This window comes from Anoplolepis gracilipes, chromosome 14 (assembly GCF_047496725.1).
Source record: "Anoplolepis gracilipes chromosome 14, ASM4749672v1, whole genome shotgun sequence".
Taxonomy (NCBI): Eukaryota; Metazoa; Arthropoda; class Insecta; order Hymenoptera; family Formicidae; genus Anoplolepis; species Anoplolepis gracilipes.
In genome coordinates, this window is record NC_132983.1 from 6038922 (window position 1) to 6050990 (window position 12069).

The 12069-nt window shown below is 27.3% G+C and overlaps 3 protein-coding genes across 4 annotated transcripts; 1 reads left to right on the plus strand and 2 right to left on the minus strand.

Moving 5' to 3' along the window:
* The first annotated feature begins 1327 nt into the window (after positions 1-1327).
* Positions 1328-4353, plus strand: LOC140673156 (mitochondrial S-adenosylmethionine carrier protein-like). 2 transcript variants are annotated; one of them, XM_072905859.1, is made up of 6 exons: positions 1328-1715; positions 2120-2272; positions 2338-2447; positions 2671-2911; positions 3038-3176; positions 3284-4353. In XM_072905859.1, the coding sequence occupies exons 2-6, from the start codon at positions 2191-2193 to the stop codon at positions 3408-3410; spliced, it is 699 nt and encodes a 232-aa protein (XP_072761960.1). In that variant the 5' UTR covers positions 1328-1715; positions 2120-2190; the 3' UTR covers positions 3411-4353. The 2 variants fall into 2 exon arrangements, with proteins under 2 accessions (XP_072761960.1, XP_072761959.1); XM_072905858.1 differs by having other exon boundaries at positions 1330-1715; positions 2116-2272.
* On the minus strand, positions 4217-7936 carry Hsdl2 (Hydroxysteroid dehydrogenase like 2). Its single transcript, XM_072905857.1, has 8 exons — positions 7617-7936; positions 6914-7077; positions 6174-6387; positions 5803-6008; positions 5227-5424; positions 4806-5003; positions 4523-4651; positions 4217-4350 (listed from the first exon to the last, which is right to left on the minus strand). Exons 1-8 carry the CDS (start codon positions 7628-7630, stop codon positions 4238-4240), a joined length of 1236 nt encoding a protein of 411 aa, XP_072761958.1. The 5' UTR covers positions 7631-7936; the 3' UTR covers positions 4217-4237.
* Positions 7937-8511: 575 nt separating this feature from the next.
* Positions 8512-11764, minus strand: LOC140673153 (leukotriene A-4 hydrolase-like). Its single transcript, XM_072905856.1, has 10 exons — positions 11409-11764; positions 10993-11105; positions 10770-10912; positions 10581-10692; positions 10441-10509; positions 10025-10298; positions 9611-9906; positions 9217-9471; positions 8828-9123; positions 8512-8753 (listed from the first exon to the last, which is right to left on the minus strand). The coding sequence occupies exons 1-10, from the start codon at positions 11449-11451 to the stop codon at positions 8522-8524; spliced, it is 1833 nt and encodes a 610-aa protein (XP_072761957.1). The 5' UTR covers positions 11452-11764; the 3' UTR covers positions 8512-8521.
* Positions 11765-12069: the final 305 nt, after the last annotated feature.

Below are 12069 nucleotides of genomic sequence, written 5' to 3' on the forward strand. Positions count from 1 at the left end.
CCATCTTGTCGGCCACTCGAACGAGCCGACGAAACCGCACCCCGCGAGAAGCCGCCAATCACGATCCACCCGCGGATCCTTACCCGAATCGATACGCGCCGGCATAGATCGATCGGTCGGAGCTTTCCGCCCACTGAAGCGCGCACAACCCCGCGACATTCGCCAATTGATATTGATATCGATCGCACAAAAATATGAGTATATTCTAAAGTAAAATATTACAAAGTTTAGAATTAAATATTACTAATCGCGTACAAGTATGCCAATTGGATAATCGGCATTAATTAACAGTAATTAATAAAGTTTCTCTTCCCGAAATTAATATATCAAACGTTCTGCTCTTAAAATTCAAAGCGACAAGTAGATTAATTAAATGAGTCAACTGATGAATAGAATTACAGTAATTAAACAAAATAAAATTATATTACAAAAATGTATTCATATCATATATATATAGTTACATAAGAGTCTTTTGCAACAATGATCTGGGTTAATTAATTTTGATAAGTAATTTTTCAAATCACGATTAGTTATTACAGAAAGTGTCTCGCATCAACTTTTTTATTAGTAATACAAGAATTTATACGATTAAATATTTAGCAGGGACCTTCTTTTAGCTCTAATGCTTTAACTATATAAATTAAAATGCTTGCTCAAGCAAAAATTAAAACTTTTATATTTTATTTTATCTTTTTTAAAATAATATGTAATGAAAATTAATGAAATTTTTACGATTATGACAGCGAACACGATATAATTCGGACAATTTTTACTTAAATAAGTAAAAAAATTAACATTTTTCTCTAATTAAAAAAAATTTGTATATATACGTATACATATAATATATCTGATTGTTATTTCATTTAATTGATCTATCGATATATCTAATAGTTTATTATTGTATTTGTAGAATAATATAATACTCTAAATTATAAAATTGTTGAAAGAAAATTTTTTTTTTATATATAAAATAAGTTTTAATTTGTAAAATATAGAATGTAAAAATAGCGTTTAATAAAAGAAAAAGAATTACCAAAAATCAAGATATTATCGGCAAAGTTAGATTATTGACAATATTTACATGGTTATTTGATATTAAAATTAAATTATCGCCAGTGTGGAGAAATAAGAAATTATTTTTAGGTGAAAGTGAATAAGCAAAATGTGTTAATAAATTTGGTGGACATAGCACGGATCGCAACCAAAACTGTGCACATTATGTGTTATCGATTGAGAACATTGGTGGACATTGGCTATTTAGTTTAATGTCCACGTTTTTATGTCCACAGAGGGCGTATCGCTTTCAGGGATTACGTAAAACCGGGCACCGGGCCATGGCGTCTCTCTGTTGTAACCTTGATATAAAATATGCACCTGATTGAAGTACAATTTAAAAGAAAAAGGAATAACTTGTTAATCATGAAAAAAACATTTTTACAAATATATATATTTTTTTCTTGATGTATTATATATTATATATATATAAATTAAATTTTTAAACAAAAGTAGTTTATGATAAAGTAGTTTTTTTTTTTAAATAACATAATTATTTGTACTTCGTACTATTGAATCAATTAACTAGCCACGTTATATTAATAATAAACACGGAAATTTTGTTTTGCGGATGAGGATTTGTACGCGAAAACAAAATGACGAAAAGCGAAGGAAGAACAGAAGGAACGAACGTGCAGAATGTGTTTGTTACTTCGCTTATTGTGAGCAATTTATTGCATTTGTATAATATATTATTACATATATTGTAAGATTTGCAAATAATATTTAAAATCATTCTTTTACACATAAATATAATTAATATATCAGAAGTGGAAGGATTAATTAAAGCTGCTGTAACTTAATTGTTGATCAATATTTGTATTTTTAATGATTGAATCATAAAATTCTATTTGTCAGATAACGATAAAAATCACTTGTGAAAATACGAAATGTAGAAGTTGCTTTAGGTTTTTTTTTCTAAATTTCCAGCTTTTGGTTTTGCTGAAATTAATATCACAGATTTTATTTTTATTTTCTCTACATTGCGACTGATGTAAATAACATTACAAGTAAGAAACAAATAATAGTTGTATACTTGCGTAATAATATTTATTTGCTTAGGCAGGAGGCGCCGCAGGAACATTTGTAGATGTTACATTATATCCGCTAGATACATTGAAAACTCGATTGCAGAGTATGCAAGGATTTTTAAAAGCTGGAGGTTTTACAGGCCTTTATAAAGGGATTTGTCCAGTTATAATTGGTTCGGCACCAACAGGTATAATGCCAGATTTAAAATTTATATACATACTCTTATAATAACATTTCTCTCTCTTATTTTAGCTGCGTTATTCTTTTTAACATATGAAGAAATTAAAACTATAACGCAACCAAAGATTTCTGCCAAATACCATACAATAGTTCACATGGGAGCAGCGACATTAGGAGAAATGGTATGATTTTAATAATTACATATTATTTTTCTTTATTAATAATTAAAGAGAATGAAAAGAAAAAAATAAAAATATATACATACAATTTGATGTTTAAAGTCAAAATGTTATAAAAATAGTTTAATATATAGACTATATTGTTTTGTCCATATATTTATTATTATAATTAATTTATTTGTTGTGAAAGAAAGATATTTAATCATATTAATGATGTTATGCAAAGGTAGCATGTTTAATACGAGTTCCAGTAGAAGTCATGAAACAGAGAAAACAGGCACTGATACATGACAAGGGATCACTTGATTTAAAGTTATTGTACCGTGGGTATTGGAGTACAGTATTACGAGACACACCTTTTAGTATTGTACAGTTTCCATTATGGGAACGTTTGAAGAAGTTCTACAGTTTTTACATCAAGAGAGAAATATATCCAATGGAAAGTGCAATCTGTGGTGCAATTTCAGGTTTTTATTTTATATTATAAATAGAAGATAATAAATTATTAAATTAATAAATAATTTAATTTATAATTATTGTATAAACAGTAATCTATTTGTATCTAATCTGTGTACATATCTTTATAATTTTAGGGAGCATCTCTGCAACTGTTACAACTCCACTGGATGTTGCAAAAACTAGGATAATGCTCGCTAATAGAACAATGCTTTCATCACAACTGACAATAATAAATGTACTCCATGAAATATATATAGAAAATGGTTTTCGTGGGTAAGTATTTCTCAGTGTCTTTTTTTTTCTCGATAATAAAAAAATTACAAATATTTTAAATATTCTTAATATCTTTGCAAAGATACATTAAATATTTAATACTATAGACTATTTGCTGGTCTCGGACCAAGATTAATGTGGATCACATTAGGAGGTTTTATATTCTTTGGAGTTTATGAAGAAGCAAAAGTGCTTACAAAAAATATTTTCAATGCTAAAATAATAACTATGTGAGTTTATAGAGTACACATTGTTATTTGAAATATGTATAAAAAATTTATTTCAATATATAATATTATAATATTATTCTATTCTTTGATATAATAGTATAAATCCCGCGTTTAATATAATCCTCATTTATATGAATAATTTATAAAAATACAATTTTATATTTTATTTTTTATATCCAATCTATATTTTTTTTTATTTTGCTTTTATAAATAAAGAGATGTTTTGTTTCATGGAAACAATCAAATATTTAAGCCAAAAATACTGCTACTAATGTAGTAAATATTAATTTGTCGCAATTTGCACAATTTATATATATTTGCATTTCCTTAAACAATGTTCTTAATCTCGATTTGGAATCAATATTTCCTTAGAAAAAAATATTGAAACATCAGTAGTTTTTACATTAACATTTAAATGCACAATTTTGAACATTTTGAATATTTTATGTTTTTAATCAATCTTGCTCTTTAACTTTCATATTTCATATAAAACTTTTTAACAAAACTAACAGTTGGTTAACCAACATTAATATTCAAAATTGAATACAAGACAAAAAATGACATTTACAATGAAAGTTTTGTTAAGGAAATATTGATGCCAAAATTATGCAAACACTTTTTGTCAAAAATCCAATTGTGTCAACATACACTTCCCTTACTTCTACGAAAGATAAAAATTGCACATGTAATGTGCACGTATAAGATGTATATTTAATCCTTGTTTTTTTCCTAAATTGAAATCTTTCTTTTATATCATATATAAAAATATAAAATATGTAATATATATATATATATATATATCTTCAACAACATTATATCATTATTTCAGTTTCATAATTTTGCTTTTAAACTACCCATTAATTTTTCCAATTTCATTGCTTTCTGCAGATTTCCACTTATATTTAACTTGCCTGTCATAAATGCTGCAGCAGGTTTTAGTTTACCTGTCGATAAAGTAAGTAATTATATTGTTAATATAATTTAGAAAATTTATTTTAATTATATTAATAATTATCACACTTATGCTGTGTGTGTGTGTGTGTGTGTGTGTGTGAGACACACATTAATGCACACACATACACACACAAAAGAAGTTATATTGAAATATACATATACCTGAAAACATGGCAAAGAAATTATCTGAATCCATTGTAAGTGTTGCATCTGCTGGTTGACTGGGTTCTCCTTTTCCAGTAGCGCCTTTTCCATTTTTTAAATCCAGGAACCACACACCAGCTTCTTTTCCTAAAATAAAAAAGAATTATATATATAAAACAGTTATAAAAAATATATGTATATTTTATAAATAAATATATATTTGTTATAAATAAATATACTTATGTATATTAACACTTGTCATATTATATTATAATATTTGAATCAAGAAATGAAAAATTACCTTTCACATTAAATTGATATATTGCACCAACTTTGTTTACCAGTTCGTTACTTAAATTTGCATTAATGGCAATAAATATACGTTCCACATGTCCCACTTCACCGTTATTTGTTTTGTCAGAATTATGTTTCTTATCTTGGGAATCCAAAACATATGTATCATCCAAAAAGAAATCTGTCATTAAATTGTCCTTGTTTGCTAAAGAAAAAATTACAAATACACTTATTGCAAAAACAATCATTTAATAACTTATAATATCTAGCAATTCTTACATGTATCTATTTTTACAAAGATTTCATATATAGAAAACGATTTAAGTAACAATACAAAATAATATGTGAATTTTATCAATTATGTATAATTTGTTAATACTAATCTATTAATTGTACAATTATTCATAAGTATGAAAAAATATAGATACCTGGATTACATGCATAATTTGTAAAATCAGTAACACCCTCATTTTTTAATATGTCTTCATCAATCAAAAATTGACCAGTAATAGATTTATCATCTTTACAAAGCAAACTGTAAACCGCATCTGCCATGATTTCAGGTTTTCGGCAAACATTACTCGAATCCGAACCGGTTAACATGTCCATTGCAGCAGTATATATAGCTGAAAATAAAAAATAAAAGTGATACAAATAAAATCTATAATCTATAATAATTCAATATATTCTATATGAATTCTATATAATTATCCACTACATTTTATGATATACATAATATACGCAGCATTAAAATCATTAAATAATTCACTCAAAGTCGATTAAAAATAATTATTTCAAGAATGAACTTGATATATAAATGCTTTTCATTATCATGTTTTTTTTCATATCTAAAGTCAACTTTCTTAATTACATAAAACACGTATGTAATTCAACTTTGGAGATAGAGAAAGAAAAAAGAAATATTTATAGAAAACGCAACTGAAATAATTAAATCCATTGATTATTTGTTACTCATACATAAAAAGACAATATTAATAACATACCTGTCCTTGGCCAAACAGCGTTAACCACGATACCGTCAGGTTTTAATTCTTCCGCCATGCCGAGAACACACATAGACATTCCATACTTGGCCATTGTATATGCAACATGATTTTTAAACCAAATCGGCTTCATATTTAACGGAGGACTTATATTAACTATGTGTGGATTTGTGCTTTTTTTTAAATATGGTATACAAACTTTTGATCTAGAACACAATTTTATTGCAATATGATAAAATATGCGATAATTTTAATAAAATATCTCATTTTTTGTTTAATTTAACTCTATATACAGAGTATATATGTACATAAAACGTTTACTTGCTTGAACATCAAGGATATCGTGATATAATAAAAAAAAATATACTTACACAAGGAAAGTTCCTCTAGCATTAATGTTATTCATCAAATCATATTTTTTCATATCGGTTATGAGAGTACCCGTTAAAGAAATAGCGCTCGCATTGTTCACTACAATGTCTATACCGCCAAATTTTGCAACAGCATTTTCAACTGCATTAATCACTTGGGCTTCATCACGTACATCTACGATGCAAGGTAGAGCTTTACCACCGGCTGCTTCAACTGAAAAATATATGAAGTATATTTTACATATATATATACACACATATATAAAAGTTTTTAAACTCAAATTCTTTTATATAAATTATATCTAGCCGAGAAATATCTACTATACAAATATAAAATCGCAGAATATCTCAGTTTTATATATTATAAACAAGAAAAATTAGTTCAGTAATAAATTTTTAAAAATATTATATAAGTAAAATTTAAAACATTTTTTTAATTTCGAAACTTTAAGTATATATCTATTAAATACAATATAAAATATCTGTCACTGATAAAAAAATCAAGATCATCTAAAGTAATTAACAAACTACAAGATATTTACTTCTTTTTATTTAAATAATTCCTTTATTATATGTCAACAACTAGTTAATTTTTATTAAAATTTAAAAGTATGAGTTTTCCACAACATGTAAAAATACCTTGGTAAAACTTTATCTCAGAAAAACATTTTTATATCACTGCAAAATAAAATTTATACCAGAAATCTAAATTTGTTGAAAAATTAATAATTAATAATTACTTTCATTAGCTGCTGTATAAATGGTACCCGGTAGTTTTGGATGCGGTTGAGCAGTTTTTGCAGCAATAACAATATTTGCACCATCTTTTGCCGCTTTCAATGCTATACTTTTTCCAATACCCCTTGAAGCTCCTGTAATGAAAATAGTGCGACCAGCCAACTTCCTGTATCAAATACATATTAATAAAGATCAGTACCATTTTTTTTTTTTAAATAAGATTTAAGATAATTATTGGAAATATAAATCTTATACAAATAATATTTGGGATATATATTCAATTTTAATAAAATGTACACACTTAAGCCATCAAGATATTTACTAATTATAATTTCACGAGGCACTAAAGAAATATATAAAGCTACATTGAATTTTATTGAAAAATATAAATTATAACTTTTGTTGAAAAAAATTATCTCAACATTTAATTACTTTTTTATTCAGTAAATATATATAAAATATAATAAAAACAATTTTTATTTATCAATATGAGACATGATATAAATACTGTAAGAAAAAATGTTAAATATAAAAGTTTTAATTCAATAATATTTATCATACTTAAGTTTCGTACAATATCAAAATTCAATAAATATTCAGTATTCTAATTCTAAATTTACAACCATATCACTCAATATTAAACTTAAAAATCTAAATGATAAATATGTTTCATACATTATAAATGATTTATAAATTTACACTTACCCAGTATTAATCATTTTAGCGATTTCTATAAAATTGAGACGTATTGTCGATAATAAAAAGTATACGTGGAATGATAAGAGGCAAAAAACTAAAACGAACGTTGCTCAAGATTTGCAGATTGAAAATTAGGAAAAATCTATCATTAAATATGTACGTATGCTTTGATGTTTCAATTCTTATTTATATGAGGTTCCAAGTACATTGGACTAATAATTACACAAGTGTATTTACTTCACGCTTTAAATATCAGAAATAGAATCGTCATTCTGACATTTGTGCGGCTTGCTTGTGTTGCTTGCACTTTGTACTTCGATCAAAATAAAAAGAGACAGGTACATATCTTTGTGTGGACATCTCTCTCTTACATTTACTACCTGAGCTAAAAATACTTTCTCATCAATTAATTAGCGATAAAAATGATACGCAGTTTCTGGCAAATGTTTTAGTTTTACTTATTAATTTAGACGATAAAATTAAAAGAGATTAGGATTTTTTTAGTTTTTTTTTAATTCGTAAAATACATATAAATTAAATGTTTTTTACTATGATACTAAATACTAACCTAACCATTAACCAATCAACGAATCCCCGATCCCGATAAAGATGATTCAGCTTTTCTTTCTTTATAAATAATTTCCCCATTTTTTTAAAAGCTCACTCCATTGTATTTCAATTTTTTTTTTTTAAATAGTTTTTGCCCAAACATATGCGATACCCACCGGGATGTAAAGACTGTAGCCATTTGACGCTCCAATTAAATAAAAGTAGCATAAACATATAAGCAAGTTATATTTTATTTCAATTTTTATATTTACATCATAATAAAAAGAATTGTGATACATTCCTACAATCATATAGGAAATTAATATCGCGTATTATTTTATAAAACATTCCATTTATCTCATTCAATCATTTAGATGAAGATCTTTTGCCAACATGTGTGCAGTTACGTACATCATCTTACTTTTCTTATTCAAGTATACATTGATTGCTCGCTGACGCATCTCTTGCCACTCATACAAGTCTCGAAATATAGGGCGAACAAATTTCATGCGCCCTTGTTCAGTGGCAAAGTCCAAAGCATCAGAAACTTTCGCTTCCCATCGACTTTTGATGCACAAGCGCAACCAAACAAACCTGTGAAACATGTGTTACATCGTGTAATTGCAATTTCATAAATACAGTATTCATAAATAGAGATGCTCAAATACCGTATTTCAGAATTCTTCATTAAGTCCAACTGATAAGTGGCTGTCATTAGCTGTATCTTGTCAAGTGATAAAACAGTAGATGATTTATGTAGATTGGTTAAAAACATAACTTTCTGGCCAGGAGACAAGCTCTCTATATCCGACTTGACAAAAGGCAAAGCAGTATTCTCATCCCATTGAATCCATCGGTTTGCTAACTCAGTACACGCATTTGTCAAGGTTTTGTCATAATCTGGTATCACAGGTGGCATACCTGGCTTATGGAGCCATGTATCCCAATCTACAGAATTTAGCAACTAAAAATCAAGACGTTATCTATAATATTACAAATATTAATGTTGAAACTCTATATATTATATATTTTTTTTTTAAATAAAAAAGCAAGTTACCTCGACTTTATCCGAAAAATACTGATACAAATAATCCTTCCAAATATTAGTCTTTATGCTTTTGTACTTGTAGATAGCCAAATAAGATTTTAAAAATGGTTCGAACACTTGTGGTCCACCTAAAAGCTGCTCCAAATAGAACAGAAATGTATGTCCTTTTTCATAAGGCACAATTGAAAATGCGTCATCAGGATCGACGCCGATTAAATTTGGTACCAGGTTTGTTAGCTGATTGGTTTCACCGAGGTTTTTTATCTATAATAATAATAATAATATACTATTAAAAGACATTGGAAATGCAATGATATGTGATATATTGTTTCCAAGTAACATATTTCATTGCTCATATTTATTTCATCATTTTTTGGATATTTAATCGGTATCAAGTACATACCTCTTCTCTCAAACATTCAATACCATGCAATGCTTCAAAATGTCTCATTTTTTCACCAAACATTTTTGCATTAATCTTCCTCTCTATAAACATAGTAAAACCTTCGTTCAACCAAAAATGTTCAAAATTTGCATTTGTAACTAAATTTCCTGTCCAGCTGTGTGAGATTTCGTGAGCAATGACATTGGCTAAAGAACGATCTCCAGCAAGTATGGTCGGCGTCACGAATGTCAGGCAAGGATTTTCCATTCCGCCAAATGGGAAACTCGGTGGTAACACTAGTATGTCATACATGCCTGCGCAAATGTATTATTTAGAATATAATAAAAATAGATTAACGAAAAAAAACCTCTTGAAATATAACTGACAAAAAGAATTATAATACATATACAAAACAAATTTTTTGTACTTTACCCCAGACATAAGGACCACACAATTGTTCAGCAAATTTCAACATTGTTTCAGTTTCTCCAAACTCATATGCACTTTGATCAATAAATTCTTTTTCAGCCCACACTTTGCTTCTGGGACCAACTTGTTTTGACACTAGTGCACCTACAGCAATAGCCACCAAATAGGATGGAATTGGTACAGGCTGATGAAACGTGTATATTTTTTTTTCTGAATTCTCTGACACTCTATCCAAAAGTGCAGACATTACAACTGTAAGTTCTTTTGGTACAGAGATCTAGAAAATATAAAGTACACATGTCAATGTGAAATTTAAATTAGACATTTCTCTATTACAGTCTAATTAAAGCAATATTTGAGATTGTTTTTTTTTTTTTTTTTTTTTACTAATATATTTTTCCTTATTTTTAAATAATTACCTCGGCAGAGTATGTGGATTTGACAGATGGTGTATCCTGGCAAGGAAACATAGATCTAGCATGTATGGCCTAAAAAAATAAACAAATTTATATATAACACATATGTTAATATAAGTTATAAAAATTGTATTTAATTTTACCTGACATTGAGAAAATAAGTAAGGATGTACTCCACCAGCAGTTTGCTCAGCTGTTAGCCATTGTAATGAAGTAGCATCTGGAGATGTTTCATACTTAATCTCAATTTTACATCTGAAAGGAAACATGCTATTAAATGCTTGAATTGATCATTTTTAATACTCATTTTTCTAAAAATATTCTATATTCACTTAGTATCATCTCCAATAGTCTGTGGTAATTGAATAATCAATTTACTCCCAAATTCAACATCAGCTTCTATGGAATGTTCTAAAGTAGATCCGTCAACAGCATTTGTAGTATTTGATATAACAAGTTTGCGATTGTCTAAAATCTAATTTTTGAATATGTATTAATATGATAAAGTATGTTTCTTTTCTATATCAAACAATCAATATCAAAATTTTTACTTACTATTTCATTAGCTGAAGATGTCTTTTCTATATGTAATATTGCTTTGCCCTCAAGGACTTTTCTATCAAAATCAACAATTAATTCCAAATGAGTATGAGTTACAACTGCAAGATCTGCAATAATTAAAAATTTATAAGTCATGTATAAATATATACAAGAGGTATAAAATTTCAAAACAGAAATAAATTTACATTTTAAAAAATATTACAAAATGTAAGTTACTAAAAGAGAATTATGCAACAAAATATATATCTTAAAAATTATCAAAGATATCAAGATTTCATCCTTCAAATATGTTAAATATATATATTAAAAAATGGTAGACTTTCTTCATTTTACTTTCTTTAATAAAAAAAAATCAGATTATTTCAAAATGTTTAATATTTTATTAACTTAAAAAAAAAAAAAAAAAATACCTGGTCTTGCATAAGAGCTCGGATCTCCAGGACTTAGAGCCATTTTAAAAGCGTTTTAGTTTTGACGAATAACTTTGGATAATTCGTTGCAAGCTTTTTAAATCAGAACACTTCTCTTAATGAGATAAATTTAATATCGTATATTTTTTTTTCCTTTTTATATTTAGATATTTATTTCTTTTGCGATATACCGAGTATAGTGCAAATATATATCGCAATACTACTCTTCCTATCTCTCTTTTGCCTTTTTTGATATCATATCAACCTGTTTGGCAGTACAAAATAACTACAATATCAGATCTCGGATCACGAGTGCCGCATGATTATTTTATGCGTTCACTAAATCAATCTATTATATACAATGCAATAGACTCATTCATTTTATTGTCAGCTACATTCTGCTTGTTCTATTTTTTTCTTCCTTCAGGCTTCGTTTACAATAGAATAATAAAATCGTAAGAAATTAACCAATCACGTTCGATTATTTTTCGCCAAATTCAACTGATTGGTAAATTTTTCAAGACTTACGACCTTTGACTATATAAGTGAAAGAGTAAAAAGAAACCTGCTAGCAGGCTGCATATCCTATGGTAAAATCAAGCGAGTATATAGAGTTCACTCGCATTTTGCGCGCGAAATACAAATCATCATCAAATACATT

What these genes read in the sequence shown, in the direction of transcription:
- Hsdl2 (XM_072905857.1), bottom strand. An exon ending in AAATTATGCATGTAATCCAG is followed by an intron (nt 5,004 to 5,226) that starts GTATCTATATTT and finishes TTTTTTCTTTAG; the next exon opens with CAAACAAGGACAATTTAATG. An exon ending in ATATCAATTTAATGTGAAAG is followed by an intron (nt 4,652 to 4,805) that starts GTAATTTTTCAT and finishes TTTTTATTTTAG; the next exon opens with GAAAAGAAGCTGGTGTGTGG.
- LOC140673156 (XM_072905858.1), top strand. Translation starts at nt 1,650, where the DNA reads ATGACGAAAAGCGAAGGAAGAACAGAAGGAACGAACGTGCAGAATGTG. An exon ending in AATTGGTTCGGCACCAACAG is followed by an intron (nt 2,273 to 2,337) that starts GTATAATGCCAG and finishes CTCTTATTTTAG; the next exon opens with CTGCGTTATTCTTTTTAACA. An exon ending in CAGCGACATTAGGAGAAATG is followed by an intron (nt 2,448 to 2,670) that starts GTATGATTTTAA and finishes TGTTATGCAAAG; the next exon opens with GTAGCATGTTTAATACGAGT.
- LOC140673153 (XM_072905856.1), bottom strand. Translation starts at nt 11,451, where the DNA reads ATGGCTCTAAGTCCTGGAGATCCGAGCTCTTATGCAAGACCAG. An exon ending in ACTTATTTTCTCAATGTCAG is followed by an intron (nt 10,510 to 10,580) that starts GTAAAATTAAAT and finishes TTATTTTTTTAG; the next exon opens with GCCATACATGCTAGATCTAT. An exon ending in GTGTGGTCCTTATGTCTGGG is followed by an intron (nt 9,907 to 10,024) that starts GTAAAGTACAAA and finishes ACATTTGCGCAG; the next exon opens with GCATGTATGACATACTAGTG.